A 15,766-nucleotide genomic window follows, 5' to 3' on the forward strand; every position below is an offset into this window, starting at 1 on the left:
AGCTCAGCTTGACATCCCTGGCCTACATGGTGATCCAGCCAAAAACAGGAGGGGAATCAGAAGAGAGGAGTGTCCTGAAAACCCAGAGGGGAAAGAACATGGGGGCTGAAAGGGTGGTCAGCAGCGTTCAATGCAACAGAGAGAGTGAGAAGGGTGAGGAACGAGATGATTTGCCTTAAATTTTGTCTTAATTTGGCAGTTAAGGCAGGACTAGTAACTCAGAGAGGGCAGATTCGCAGGAGTGATGAGTGGAAGCCAGCCCCCTCTGCGGCATCATGTTCAGTTCTGGTTGCCACTTTTGAGGAATGGCAATGCTGAGCTAAAGGGCATCCAGAGGAAGCTCATCAGGCTGGTGAAAGGAATGTTGATATTATACCATATCTGGCAACTGATCAATCAGCAAAGTGCTCATTATTATGTGTTCACTAGGTGCCAGGCACTGTGCTGAGTGTTGGGGATATTAAAAAAAAAAAAGATGACATATTAATGAGGGAGACAACATATACAAATCAGACGATTCAAGAGAAATGTCTGGATGGGAGGGGACAGGGAAGAGAAGTGGCTGAGTCTTAAAGGAAGCCAGAGATTCAAAGAGTTGGAGAGTAGACGGGCAAGCATTCAGACTTTAGGATGCCAGGAGCCAGGAGATGGCACTGCCTGGGGGAGAGCCAGAAGGCCCATACTGCCAGGTTATAGCACATGCGGAGGGGAAAAGGATGAAAGATAATTAGAACACAGTAAGGACCAGGCTGTGAGGAGCTTAACTGGATGAAGAACATGGGGGGAGGGGGTGGGAGGGAAGGGAGGTTGACCTTGGAAAAGGGGGGGGGAAGGGGTGGTGGTGGTGCACACACGAGAGCCATCTTCAAATACTTCAAAAGGCTGTCACGTTGAGGGCTCAGACCATTTGTTCTTTGTTCCAGAGGGCAGAACTCTGAGCAGTGTTGCGGGGTCCTGGGGGCTGACTGACTCGGCTTCGTGTAAGGACAAGCTTCCCAAGAATTTCAGCTGCACAGCAGTGCAATGGGCTGCCTGGGGAGAGGAGTCTGTCTTTAACCGGGGGCTCAACAGTTTTAATGTGTGAAGTTACCAGTCCTGTCTTAACTGCCAAAGGTGGTGGTCTTTTCTCAGTCCTCATCCTTCTCACTCTCTCTGTTGCACTGGACACTGCTGACTGACCTCTTGACCTCCACACTCCTTTCTCCCTGGGTTTTCAGGACACTCCTCTCTTCTTGCTCTCCTCCTACCTTTGGCTGGATCATCATCTAGGCCACGGATGTAAAGCTCAGCTAGAAACAGGGGCTGCTACCCTGTACCTAGGGACCACTGTGGACTGCAGATATATATGTATGTATATATATGTTTGCATATTTCTTTTTTTATTAATACAACAACACATTAAAATCTTGCTGGAGATACTTCTCAGCCAAGCACAAGGCTGGACTAAATGCCCCCCAAGTGAGGGCCTTCTTCCAACTCTGAAACTATGTGGATCAGCAGTGACAAAGAATTTCATATTGGCAAGAAAAACCTTATCACTGGGCATGAAGAAGCTTCTAAACGAATTGAATTCTCTCTAATCTCATGACAGCGCCCATCGGCCCACCTCATGTACTTGTCCCTGCAGGTCTCAAGGAACTTTTCTATCTGGGTGGGAGTGATCCGATCCAGCTGGTACAACACACGTGGCTGAAAGAATACAAATCGAAAGGAGAATCTGAAATAGCAGCAACACACCGGAAAAATGATTCAGTGAGCTGTCCTGACAGGACGTTACCTCTGTCGTTCCATTGTCGTTGATGCCATATTTATCTCTGGTTTTCTTGATCTTCTCTGAAACAACTTTGATAAATTTTTTTATTTCCTGAAAAATCAGAATAAAATGGTGTGAATAACACATGTCAATAACGTGTTTTCTACTAATCTGGTAAACTCCAATTTCAGTTTCACTCTGATGTACGCTATGTAGTTACAAATTTAATAAAAGACGCGATATGAGATACCATTTTTACTACAAAGTGGTTTCCAAAACTACTTCTGAAGGGAGACACCTAAGTATGAGGGGCCACCCCTACTTTCATCCTTCTCCAGGATGTTTTCTGTCATGCAGAGGGGATCTTGGGGTCTCAGGAGTTACACTAATGGAGCAATAGCTCTGGCAGGTGCCATCAAGGCAGAAGGGCTACACAGACAGGTTCAGCAATTGAGAACCAAATGATCTCAGCGTGGAAAGCCTCATCAGTGTGCAAACTACAAGGGGACTGAGGAGCTGTGACTTCTTCCATATCATGACAGTAGAAACCACTCTGGCTAGGCTGCTAGAAATGCCATTCTTCTTTCTAAAAAATTTATATATATATATATATATATATATATATATATATATATATATATATACATACACATATATATATATGTGTATATATATATATGTATAACATTTTGTTATTTCCCAATTACATTAAAATGTTTAAACATTTATTTCAAAAGTTTTTGAGTTCCAAATTCTCTCTTTGCTTTCTGCTCTTCCTCTGCCCCTTGAGAAGTACGATACTGAGCATACAAATGAAGTTCTATAAAACATAAGAAGTGTCATTTTTCAGATAGTTTGGAAATCTGCCCTAGGAGAAAGAAGGTTCGGGTTAGGGTTCTTTTCTGCTAGGAAAGCCCACAGGCCAGGCTCATTAGGGCCAAAATTTAGCTGCACAGAGGAACTAACTAAACTATTTGTCCTGTTAACTCTGTTTCACATTCAAATGTATCTTTTAAGATGGAAAAAAAAAAGTAATTTCACATGGATATCTATGATGGTTATTACCTCCTGCACTCATCATTAGGGGGCTTGCTTTATTAAAAATCAATTTAAATATCACAAACCCAAAGACAGCCTTATAGCAACTTCCTTTGTAGGGTTGTAATGCATAAAGTGGGGCTCTGCCTTTCAGAAAGGCACTATTTTCTTTGAACCCCACACAACACTCAACTCCACAAACAACTTAGAACTGCAGAAAGGCTCCTATTAATCAAAATTAAAGCAAACATCTTTAAAATTAGTATATTTGCTAATCAGAATAAAATTTCAGGGCAGCTAGGTGGCGCAATGGATAGAGCACCAGCCCTGGTGTCAGGAGGACCTGAGTTCAAATCCGACCTCAGACACTTGACATTTACTAGCTGTGTGACCTTGGGCAAGTCACTTAACCTCATTGCCTAGCCCCACCCCCCAAAATCTCACAGAATAAAATTTCAGAAGGACAAAAAAAAGTAAGCTCTTATTTTTGGACTAGGCTTAATTATTCTAACTGGAATACAAATTGGGAAAAGTTAAACAACTGGCTTCTCTTTGCATTCAACAAGCTTTTCCCCCAGTGATGTCATCAGGAAACTTTGGTACTGATGACTTTTCACGTGCACCTCCCCCTGGGGTGTGGTCATTGTGCCAAGTCTCCTTATGGGATAGGACAGGCCTTTTACACATCAGTTTCCTGAAAGGCTGTCTAGGTTCTAAATGAAAGCTGCGTACCCAGGTTACTCTACCTTTTGGGTGTGGGGTGGGGTTGGAAACAAGAGGTAAGGTAAAACGGGGCACGTGTTATTTCACCCATAAAGAACCAGAGCACAGCTGCTGCACTTTCAACATGCAGGGCTTTGACAACAGAAAGTCTTTCAGTGGCTCTCTGTGTGGACAAGTTACCAGGAGCAAATTCCTCTAGAGGAAAGGGGTCTGGCATACATGCAATGAAACCAGACATATGCTAGTTGGGGTGGCTAAACCAGCTACACGACTTGGAGTCTACTGGAGGAGACCAGCCTGGCCAGATAAACCACCACCAGCACAGGTGCAATTGTCACTAGGTCCACACCTCCAGCCCGCAGCTCTGCCGTGCTCAAGGCTGCTGACCACACTATTGCAGGAGCACCAGTAACACTGGACAGGACTGGAGTAGATTCCTCATCAAGTGGGGAAGGATTGGCCTAAGCAGGAAGTCTTGGAAATAATGAACTCAACCTTATCTTTTAACAGATAACCTCACCTACCCTTTCCAAAAATGAAAAGGCAAACAAGAAGAAAGGGCGAGACAAGTAAGTCAAATTTCCCAGAAACCAAAGCACAAAAAACAATAGAGAAATCAAGTAAATCTCAAATTCTTATAAATAATCGTAGCTCCCAAGTTAATATAGTTATGCGCACAAGCATGCTAATAGCATTAGCTCACTTGTGCTTTATAACCTGTCTGGGTTAATGTCTTCAAGGACAAATACAAAAAAGTAAATAGATGAGAGAGTAACTATAGTTTGCAAGTCTGAACTAGATCCACTGGAAGAAGGCTAGGAAATGCTCCTGGTTTTACAAGCCATAAGAGTTCACATGTGCCTCCTTTCTCTCTCTACCCTACAATTCATCAATGAAATCAAAAGGAGAGTGTGGTCTTAACCAAAACACTGCCTGTTAAGATTTGCCTCTCTGTGTGCATTCTTAATTTATAGAGAAGTGTGATTTTTTTAAAGCTACTTATCTCTATATTTTGGACACCAACTTGCCTGCTGATTCCATGTTATTTAACCTGCATGTGAGGTAAGAAGAAAAGTTCTTTACAAGAAGATCCTTGTTATCTTATGCCCTGAAGCATATTATCCATGTAATAAGAATAGAAGGAGGTGATGAGGGCAGGTCAATGAAATTCAGCCTTTCCTCATTTTGGACAGCTCAGAGGGCACCTCAAATAACATCTCCCTGTGCATAGGTGGGACCTGGAAAAATGAGGCTACCCAATGTTACGGATCCATAACACTGTCATAAAGATAGCTATCCCATAAGGAGCGGCCTACAAATTCTTCTGTTTTGTTTTTTTGCTTCTTGGTGAAGCCATCAGGGTTAAGTGACTTGCCCAAGGCCACACAGCTAAGTAAGTGTCAAGTGTCTGAGACTGGATTTGAACTCGGGTCCTTCTGATTCCAAGGACACAGCTTGATCCACTGCACCACCTAGTTGCTCCTACAAATTCTTTTGGATGCAGAATCACTAAAAGGGAAAAATAAGAAAAGCAGAGGGGAAGATTTAAGGTTTTTAAAAAATCATTTATTTTCCTTGCCGCATTTTTCTCCATTTAGTAAATGAAATAATGCAAGACCATCCATCTACAGCTCAAGTGAAAGGCATACATAAAAAAGGCAAGAGATCAATAATTCATGTTGGATTAAAAAACTCTGCCCAGGTAAAAAACACATTCATGAATATTTAACCAATGAACATTATACTAAAAAAAAATACTACAAAATCTACTGATTAGTTAGCTCTCAACCAAAACATTTCTGACTGACAATCAAGTTTGGGGAAACCACAAGCATCCAAAACTGCATTTACCTGAAGAAAGCTGTCCTGGCAGCAGAGGAACTCATTTCTCTTCATGATCGATTCAGTCGTTAGCACCAATTCGTTTTTACTGAGGGCTGGTTCACTCTGGCATGGGAAGACTGCCTCAATATTAAAATGGAAGAAAATAGGAGTAGCATTAAATGAGAGAAAAGCTCATGAAGAAACAAGAAAACCAGGCAACCAGCATACACAGATCTAAAAGTTTAGTAACCCATCATTTTGTTTAATTAAACCAGCTATTTCCCTAATCCTAAACACACATAAAACAGAAAATAGGACTATCTTTTGGCTATTGACTTTCTATAAACTGTCCATGGTTCAGCAAGAGCTGAATTGAAAATTTTCTGGTTTTCACAAAATCTAAACTCATGCTCCAGAAGGTGACAGAAAACTGTCAAAGGAAAAAGAACAAGGTTAAGGTCTTCCCCCAGCTCCTGTCTGCTGTAAGTAGGCACCTGCATGTTAAAGCTGCACTCTTGCTTTAACCCCAGCTCCCAATCCAGGACATGTGTTAAATCTTACTTTGATGTTATCAAGCACTCTTTTGAACTCCAAGGGCTCATCTTTTCCCTCCATGGCTGCAGGATCCAAGCCGTCACCACCATAAATAAATTGGATAATATCACCAGTTGAGCTTCGGACAGTAAGGTCATATTGTGAGCAGAGATCTTCAAGAGATTTCACAAGCCTTCTCTAAGGAAAGGATGAAGAAGAAACAAATCAGGGCTGCTGTAAAAGGAATGTGTGTTCATAAAGCGAATTTATTCAAACTTCAATTCCAAACACATAACCATTCACAAGATAAACAGGCTGTCCTAGTCAAATCCATCAAAAACATTCCCTAACCTCCCTAAATTAGAGCAAATAAAAAAAAAAGTTCTCATGACGATCTGTTGGGATTTCAAATATGCCACAACCTACAGCGCTCTCTGTATTTGCAAAGATGTATGGTGACGACACACTTCAAAACGCATACTATTTAAATTTAGTGCTCGGAGTCAGCTTTAACGTTGTCTTCATTTTCCTAGGGTTTACATTAGTGCAACAGCTTTGCAATTAAAAGAAATTTGAGCCAGACTTCCTGTAGGCTCCTATATGCACGACTGAGGACTCCTACATGCAAGAGGGGCTTGCACTTCCTCCTGTCCCTTCTTAGGGACACAGAGAAAAGGAGAGCAGGGATAGCATTGTATTTGGACCAGTATGCAGCAACTCTTTCCAGGAAACTTCAGAATAAAAAATATACCTCGCACCAGATGTTGTACACTGACACACTGCTCTGGGAAATTTATCTTTTCCACACGAAAAAGATAAAGATAAAAAACCAAAAACATATTAAGGCAACAGTGATAAACGCACTTCATAGCCCCTCAGAGCTGTCAAATGTGACTTACATCAAAAAAAACAATTTCTTGTTACAAAATGATTTTTAACGGCATGGCCACGCAACAGAGTATGACTGTGCTGTAAGAAACAGGGAATGTGATCCACATATGGGAAGACTTATATGAGCTGGTGTCAGCTGTCTGGTTTGTGAGCATACACAGCCTGGCCTGCACAGCTCTCTAGTGCTCCCTTGACAAGTCTGTCACTCTGGAACAGTATGCATTCTGGAGGGGGCCCAAAGAGCCTACGGCCCAATTTGCTCATCTAATTGCTGTGCGGAGGGTGGCCTGAGAGGGGAAGGACCTGCCTGCGGCTGGCCAGGTGCCGTCTCTACCATCAGGCCCCTGCTCTGCCCAGGGTGTCTGCATAGTGCCTGATTGGATCAGTCTGAACAAAGGAGCTGGAATCAGAATAGCCACTTTGCTAACAGATTTTCTTTTTAAGCCAAGACTAGATAAATGAAAGTGCACGCATACAATATGTAAATGCACGAGGGGTCTGCCCTTCCTCCAGTTACCTGCATATACCCTGTCTCAGCCGTCTTGACAGCCGTGTCAACCAGTCCTTCCCTGCCAGCCATCGTATGGAAGAAAAACTCCGTTGGTGTCAAACCAGAATAAAAGCTATTAGCAACAAAACCTTTGGCAGCTGGAAGCTACAAAGAAGAGAAAAATAAAGAAAAATGCAGAATTTTAGAGTTGGAAGAGACCTTCAATAGGTCTCTTCCCATCCAAGTGATGGGGAAAGGGCCTGATTTGTCATCAGTCCTGGATAGAACACATGGTCTGCAAGGTCCATTCCAGCTCAAATTCCTAGGAAACCCCTCATGTTATAGATGGGGGAGCTGAGGCTCATAAGTACACTGACTTACCCAATGTCCTACAATAAGGGGCAGATCCGAGTCTAGAACTCGGGTCCCCTGATTCTCAGCCACACTCAGTTACTAACATTCCAACCTCTCTTTCCAAGGCTCATAATTGTAAAACATATCCAAAATGTATATCCACGCCCCCTCCCCTGACATAATGAGGATTCAAGACAACACATACATTGCCTACTGATCCCTAAGCCACAGGTTTTATTCATACTTCTTCCTTAAAGATGAAATAATCTTGCCAGGACCTGGTTAGAATGAACAATGCTAAGGTGCATGTCACACAGCAGTGAGCATACAGCTGTGAAGGTCACTAGATCAATGGTCACCTAAGCGTCTTTTAAAGCATCAAAGGAACTACTCAACGTTGAGCTGAGGAACACTGGGAGCTCAGCAGCTCCAATTTCTGTGGGTGATTCTTTCAGTCCTAACACTTACATCTGAGCACTTGAAAAAAACCCAAGCACAAACACTGATGGTATTTATAATATGTACGTTTCATTAGACCTAAGGCAACTTCAGTTTAATTACTCAGATTTGGGCCGAGTCATTTTTTCTTCTACAGAAAAGCTGTGATACCCAGAGGAATGCAGCTAAGTTTTGTGTGACCAACTCTAACAGGTCCTCACCTACGTGTCTAGTTATGGGTCAAATAGCAAACACCTTCAAAAAACTATTCACTAATACCATACTGAAACCATGTCACCTTGAATTTCACAGACATCGATCTAGGTTCCTGATGGGTTTTCGTGAATCTCACCTGCTCGCATCATGCTTACCTTTGAGTGCTTCTCAAAGTGAGGTAAGGATCTGTTCTCAAAACCATCCGGCACTCGAGAGCCACTGATAGCTTGCTGCCCCACACAAGCAATCATCTGGGATATATTAATGAAAGAACCTAGAAAAGCAGATCAGGAATACAACACGGAAGCTAGATAGGCTCTGACAACAAAAGATATTTTAACTATTTTTGAAAAACACTAAAGTCAGTGTGAAGAGACGCCTGCAGATTTGGCACTGTGCCCAAAAAGCTATCAAATGGCGCATGACCTTTAACCTAGTGATACTGCTACTTGATCTTATACTAAAAAAAAAAAATCAAAGAAAAGGAAAAATGACTCACTAGAAAAATATTCACAGCAGCTCTTTTTGTGGTGGCAAAAAACTGGAAACAGAGAGGGGAATGGGGCACGGTATATAATTGTGATGGAATCCTGTCATGCTAAAAATGATGAAGGGGATGGTTTCAGAGAAACCTGGGAAGAACTGTATGAACTGAAGCAAAGGGAAGAGAGCAGAACCAGAACAATTTATACAGTAACAGTAATAATGAAAAAATAATCAACTCTGAAAGACTCAGCAATTCTGATCAGCACAATAATCAAGTGTAATTCCAGAGGACTCATGACGAAACGCGCTATCCACCTCCAGCTGATGGATTCAGAGGGCTGACTAAGACATATTTTCTTCTCTTTCCTCTTTCTTTTATCTGGACACGGCTAATGCAGGAATTTGTTTTACATGACCACACATATTTATAATGGACTTTGTTTTTCTTGCCTTCTCAATAGATAGGAGAGGAGAAGGAGAGAATTCAGAATGGAAAATAAAATTGAATTAAAAAAAGATACACCTGTAGATTTCTGAGTGAAATTTTGTTCAAAGAGACAGAACTACAGCAATATTTAGATATTATTACAAATTCCTTAAGAGGAAAGTAGCTAATCTTCCCCCCCACCCCATTCTTAAAAAACTAATGACTTTTTTTTAAATGCGAGGCAATTGGAATTAAGTGACTTGCCCAGAGTCACACAGCTAGTGAGTTTGTTATGTGTCTGAGGCTGGATTTGAACTCAGTTCCTCCTGACTCCAAGGCTGGCACTCTATCCACTGTACCACCAACTGCTTCAATGACTTCTTGTTAGTACTGGACCAAATCTTGTCTTAGGAAAGCTGGGAATCATTTGAAGAAGCCCTTTTCCTGGCAGACTTACCTTTAGAGCCACAAAGGGCCATGATAAGGGGACTGTTGCTCTTATCCAACTCTCGGAGGCAAGCACTGCCAGCATGGTCTCGGATCACAGAGAGCTCCTTCAGGATTAATGCCTAGGATTCCCACAGAAGGACAAGACATAGGAGTCTGAGTGGAACATCACTAGGAGTACGACAAACTCTAAAACTGGCCTTTACAGTATCTAAAAGGGAATACTGAATTATCTGGTTTTTTTAATCCAGCTTTTCAAACAAGTCCCAGACAACCTTAAAAAAGACCTGAAGGCTCCCTGGTACATCAATCCGTCTCAGAAATGGACAACTCAGCTGAGTTACGTGGGATCTGTGATTCTGGGGAATCTCTCTACAGCAGAGGCCACCAAGTGCTTTTGTAGTACAGGATATTGTCTGAAAAACTAGAGGGAGAGAGGGAGAAAGGAAGGGAGGGAGACAGAGAAAGAGGGGAGGGGGAGAGAAAAAGAGGGGGAGGGGGGAGAGAGAGGAGAGAGGAAAAAGGGGGGAGAGAGAGAGAAAGAAGAGAGAGAGAGAGAGACAAAGAGAGAGAAGAGAGGGAGTGAGAGAGACAGAGAGATCTGCACCAAATCTAGAGACAGAGAAAGAGGAGAGAGAGAGAGAAGGGATGGGGAGGAGGCGGGGAGAAGGACAAAAAGATGAGACAAAGAGAGAAGGGGAGGGAGTGAAAGAGGAGGAGGGAGAGGCAGAGAAAGAGAGAGCGAGAGCAAGAGCAAAAGCTATTCTTCAAGTTAGGCTGCTGATCTTGGCTACTTAGAGACCATCTCGTCAGAATGTTAACACCTGGCAATTATTCTGATAATGCCAAAGATGTCTGCACCAAGTCTAGGGAGTAGCAGGTAATACGATTATGAAAAATGGGTTCTTTTACACAGCCAGCTCTTTCAAAAACTTTCCATTTCAAAAGCGGTAGAGTCAGTTTCTGCTCTGACAGTGATGATGTGCTGATGTGTCCATGCTGAAGATGAACATAAGCTCTAAGAAACAACTGTAGAATGGGTCCGAAATACTCAGATGAAACAAGAGCAACCCCAAGTGGCCAAACGAACAAACATCTAGGGTTTCTTGACCCTGAATGTTAGACCCAGAAGGGAAATAATCATTAACTTAGAAATAATTTAGTCCTTGCTGTCCACATCAAGAAACTAAGATCTCTAACTGTTAAGGCAACTGGCCCAAGGTTACAACAGGTAGCGGGAGTCAGGACTAGAATACAGGTCTAGTTTCTACCCAAGTGTGGGGCTTCTTCAGCTGTACCATGGTACCTCCTCACAGTCATCATCCAACAGATGCTGCTCCAAATGGAAGCAGAGACAAATCGCCAAGTCCTCACCTCTAACGTCTCCTCCGCGGTGCAGCCAGGCTGCTGCTGCAGTTTGCCTGTGTTCAAGGCTTCGATATATTCATCACATTTTTTGTAGCCAGCGTTCAGTAACTCGTACTTGGCCTTTAGCAGTCCTTGGCCTGGCGTGACATCGCCGATTCCAATGGAGAAGCCTCGGTTAGCTGCAGTGCAGAGAACAAGGTGTAGACACCATGGATTTCATTTAGTAAAATACTATGCGGATGTCAATGCACAGAATGTCTTCCCATTTTTAAAAAAAGTAAGTACAATTTTACAGAGAAATAGGTGACTGCTCAGTTGATTTTAGCTACAGACATGAACAGTTTTATCCCAGTATAAGTTCACTTTTGAAGAAAGCCACACTGCTAAAATAGTGAGAACAGCAGTTTTCCACCTGCCACTTTCGTTAGCCTTCCAGCGTGGAGGTATAATGTGTGGATTATTTGTTATTCACATTGATTTACCTGCAGGGAACCCTGAAGTACTCACAGAGATAAACGGGTGCCAGCCTGGCGAGCCGTGACATTGCATCAGCAGCTTCAATCTGCCCCCAATCTCTCAGCAAAATGTAAAAGATGTTGTTCTTGGATCCGGATCCTAATGTTCCTTTGTCCATGCTGCCACTCATTAATTCACTGTTCTGGATGGTCACATCTACAAGCACAAACGTTAGCAATGAAGGCTCCCTGTGCATGGTTAGGAGAGCCTGTCACATCTACACGTCTATGGCTAACGTAGTCAGTGAAGGCCAGAGGGTTCTCCTCAAAGATTGTCTTTTCTAGGAAGTAGGGAAGAAAAGGACTTCAGTGTTCCAACCAGTTTATTTAAATTGAAAACTAAAAGCAGTTCCACCACCCATACCCCGAAAGTACAAGAACAAATAGATAAGGAAAGAGCCAAACATTACCATAACCACCCAGTCAAAGGGGGCAACAGTGAGAAAGGCCAGGAGCTGTCACATTAGAGCTGGGGGAGGGGAGGCATCTGGCTCTAAGACAACCTTTCAAGGACTTGAAATTCAAACCCTTGGCCACAGAAGTTGGGCTCGAATGTGAATGCCTTCCTGGATAAGGCTACATAGAATAATGGGATTTAGAGAGAGAGAGATCTCATCTATCCCTTCATCTGTAAGATGAAGGAAATGACTTAAAGAGACATAGGTCATACATGCAATAAGTAGACTCTAAAACCAGGGTTCCTTCTGCTCCTGGTTTTTAATTAGCAATGTGTGCTAACAATATGTCTGGAGCTTTTAGGGGTTGCAATTTACTTTCATTTTAATTGAAGCCCATGAAAGCCATGAGAACACGCACACACAAACACATGAACACACACACACACACACACACACACACACAGAGTATTCTTTGTCAACTCATCTTCTTAGGCAATAACAAAAACCTTAAACTACTTAACACAAACAGTATAAACTATGGGGTCCTGGTTAATTCCAGACTTTGGCGGACGGGAATTAAGAAGTTCTTGATGTTTATGGCAATTATATATTTAGTGAAAAATACATTAACTGTGAGCTGTAATTCTGTAGTCTTCTCCAAGATGAAGACTTGCAGTATTGTAGTCTAACAGCAGGAATGAGAGAAAAGCACATACCTTGTCTGAAGGCTCAGGGAAACTTTCAAATGTCTCCTTTTCAACCTCATTTTTTCAATGGACCACTTGCCTTTTCCCCTCCCTAGTCCATGGACACTAAGGAGCAAGCCTGGGCCTAACTCACAGGAGTCGTTAACGCAGAGGTCCTCTCCGCGGCCGCAGTACTGCTTGCCCTTCGTTCGAAGGTTGGCTCTCACGGGATTCTCATCACTGGGCTGAAGGATGAGGCTGAAGACTTGTTTTCCAGTCCACAGGGTAACAGGCTGAGAGTGGAGAAGATCAGGAGAAAGCACCAGCCAGCTTAGAGTACTCTCATTACATTTTGCCAAGTAAAGAAATCATGAATGTATTACACCAGCCAAAGTGGCTCCAAGTTCAAATCCCCCTGTGCCTGGCTACAGACATAATTTACAGGCTTAGTTAGGTTACAAGACAGTCTAACAATAAACACATGTGAGTCAACAGTTCTAAAAACCAACCTTTAGGATTGTTGGGGGTGGAAGGCGAACTTTAATTTTCTCATCCTTGCCAACTAGAATGGAAGCAATGATCTGACAAGCTTTTGCTCGATCAAAGAAAGTATCTTTAAGAGTAAGAAGATAGGCACCTAGAAGTTTTAAAATATAAAAAAAAATAGTAGTTAGTGGAAAAAACACACTGGTCACATTTTAAGATAAATCTTGGAGGTCACTAAAAAAAATATTTTAGGCATTTGCACCGATAAACCAACTAGTTAAAACAGCCAACATTTATGCAGTGCTTTACATTTTACAAAGTACTTTTCCAACGAGTGAAGAACAAACTCAAACCACAAAGACACCCAGCCAACCAGGAGTCACAAGACTTGGGTTCCAGCATCAGCTCACCCATTATCTAATTTTGTGACACTGGGCAAATCACTTTCCCTCTACTGGCCAGTTTCCTTGTCTCTAAAACGAGGGAGTGGAAATAGACAATCTATATGATTTATCTTAGCTCCAACATTTGATAGTTTAAAGAACCTATGTACAAAATGCAGTGGTGATTATTTTGAAAATACTTTATACAAAAACAAATCACTTGAATACCTTATGCTATCTGCCATCTCCCTGCCCCCCAAACGTGCACGTGACACACCTGTCAAGAAATCCTGAATAGCAGCAATCAGTGGCTCCCCATTTCTTGGAGTTACCAGGTTTGCTTTTGTCTAAAAGAGAAAAATATCAAATGCACCATAATTCACCCAATGTTAGAAATCATTTGCAACAATTCCTCAAAAGGTTTATACAAGTAATGTTTCCTTTTCTTCATATTGTATAATTAATTACTTTTTGTTACCTATTCTTCAGTAACCATTCCAAAAAATCAATTCTTTGAATGATGAAAAAGTGTTGTTTTTTTTTTTTTGAAGTCCAAACAATACCTTTTTTTTAAATTTTAAAGCATCACTCAGACATATCTGCTGAATTCTCTTTGGCTAACAGGCCACACCTCTTCTAACTAATGAAAGATTTAGTTGTTTCAGATAGATACTCTCCGCCATTACTTTTGAAGCAAAAGAATATACAACAATTGCTTTTTCTCTCTAGTCTCTATTTTTTTGAGACTGGGACTCTTCATCTTGCGTAGGCTGGCAGTACACCAGTCACTCATGGGCATGATCCCACTACCAATTGGTACGGAAGCTCTGACCTGCTCCATTTTTCCTAGTATAGTTCTCCGTAAGAAGCCTAGCGGCCCTCCCTTGCTCTTGGGGGCTCCCCATGTTTGTGCTAGATTTAGTCTGGATACCTGATTGGTTTGTAGCCCTACTGCAGCCTGGGACTGCCAAGTTTTACTGATCCACCAGCTCCACCAATAGCAGGGATTACAGGACTATATCACCATTCTCGGCCTCCCCAGCCTCTATACATGAAACTCTACCTGTTTGATTTTGGCCAATGGCTATCATGGGGGAAAAAAGAGGCTGGTTCCCTACGGATCATGGCCATTTTAAACAGTTATCTTCAAGAAGCACCCAGGTTCAATGTCACTTCAGTGTAGTGGGAGGAAGATGATGTCCTTGGGCTTCCAACCCCAACACAAATGGCTCATCAGTTCCTAAGCCTCAGTAAAGAAACACAGCGGCACTTCACCAAAAAGGAAAAAAAAAATACTCCTATCTACAGCACTTTTACCAAGGAATATTCCTGTTACAAAGGCAGGAAGTCTGTTAGTTACTGGCATTGCTTAGAATCCACGTTACATTCCCTATCGGAAAAGTACAGTAAATGGTCAGTTTTCCAAATATGTAACACATATCTAGCTCACTTGTCTCGAGGTCCCTTTGCTCATAATCTTTTTTTTTTCCTGGTGGGGCAATTGGGGTTAAGCGACTTGCCCAGAGCCACACAGCTAGTAAGTGTTATGTGTCTGAGGACAAATTTGAACTCAGGTCCTCTTGACTCCAGGGCTGCTGCTCTACCCACTGTGCCACCTAGCTGCCCCCATCTTTGCTCATAATCTTAATTAGGGTTGGGGGGGGGTAAGGACATAGTGAAGAACTCCAAAAGGGAATACAAAGATATGATGTACCTTTTTTTTTTTTGCTTTCTGGTGAGGCAATCAGGGTTAAGTGACTTGCCCAGGGTCACACAGCTAGTAAGCGTCATGTGTCTGAGACTGGATCTGAACACACATCCTCCTGACTCCAAGGCTGGAGCTCTACCCACTGCGTGCTGGCTGCCCCAATACGATGTACTTTTAATCATGGAAAAGCCCCTAAAGCCTTCACTCAGAGTCCATTTACCTGTTTTAGACACAATTCTAACGAGCTTGATTATCTGGTTTTCCGAATGACAGTGAATGAGAAGCAGTCAATTAGAAGCATGTTCTGTCTGTGGGTGGGGTAGGGCAGCTGAAACCTCAGAATATGACAGAGGATAAGAAGGGACTGCTGTTAAAGGCAAGTACACAGAGTAACAACAGGAAGATTAGAGAGGAGAAAACAGGTAACATTATAGAACACGGGCAGAAGTACATACTCTAAAAATATGGAGTCATTTTGTGAAGGGGAAAAAGCCTATATACGTTAACAGCTTCTGAGGGCATCACTGGATAATAAATAATGCTCAGTGATGACAAGATTAAAATGTCATAAAGAAAAGATTTTTTTGTAGCCAGCAGATTC

The 15,766-nt window shown here is 42.3% G+C and overlaps 1 protein-coding gene across 1 annotated transcript in view; it reads right to left on the bottom strand.

Annotated features, from left to right (window-relative positions):
* Positions 1 to 15,766, bottom strand: part of POLR3A (RNA polymerase III subunit A) — a 55,658-nt gene that overhangs the window by 18,282 nt on the left and 21,610 nt on the right. The window contains exons 12-23 of the mRNA XM_021006087.2: positions 13,735 to 13,804; positions 13,098 to 13,225; positions 12,743 to 12,881; positions 11,497 to 11,661; positions 10,996 to 11,168; positions 9,632 to 9,743; positions 8,417 to 8,535; positions 7,281 to 7,418; positions 5,900 to 6,070; positions 5,366 to 5,479; positions 1,778 to 1,864; positions 1,607 to 1,689 (exon numbers count right to left, since the gene is read on the bottom strand). Coding sequence (XP_020861746.1) covers positions 1,607 to 1,689; positions 1,778 to 1,864; positions 5,366 to 5,479; positions 5,900 to 6,070; positions 7,281 to 7,418; positions 8,417 to 8,535; positions 9,632 to 9,743; positions 10,996 to 11,168; positions 11,497 to 11,661; positions 12,743 to 12,881; positions 13,098 to 13,225; positions 13,735 to 13,804 — 1,499 coding nt within the window. The remainder of the gene's footprint in view (positions 1 to 1,606; positions 1,690 to 1,777; positions 1,865 to 5,365; positions 5,480 to 5,899; positions 6,071 to 7,280; positions 7,419 to 8,416; positions 8,536 to 9,631; positions 9,744 to 10,995; positions 11,169 to 11,496; positions 11,662 to 12,742; positions 12,882 to 13,097; positions 13,226 to 13,734; positions 13,805 to 15,766) is intronic.

This window comes from Phascolarctos cinereus, unplaced genomic scaffold (assembly GCF_003287225.1).
Source record: "Phascolarctos cinereus isolate Bilbo 61053 unplaced genomic scaffold, phaCin_HiC Scaffold_3;HRSCAF=262, whole genome shotgun sequence".
Taxonomy (NCBI): Eukaryota; Metazoa; Chordata; class Mammalia; order Diprotodontia; family Phascolarctidae; genus Phascolarctos; species Phascolarctos cinereus.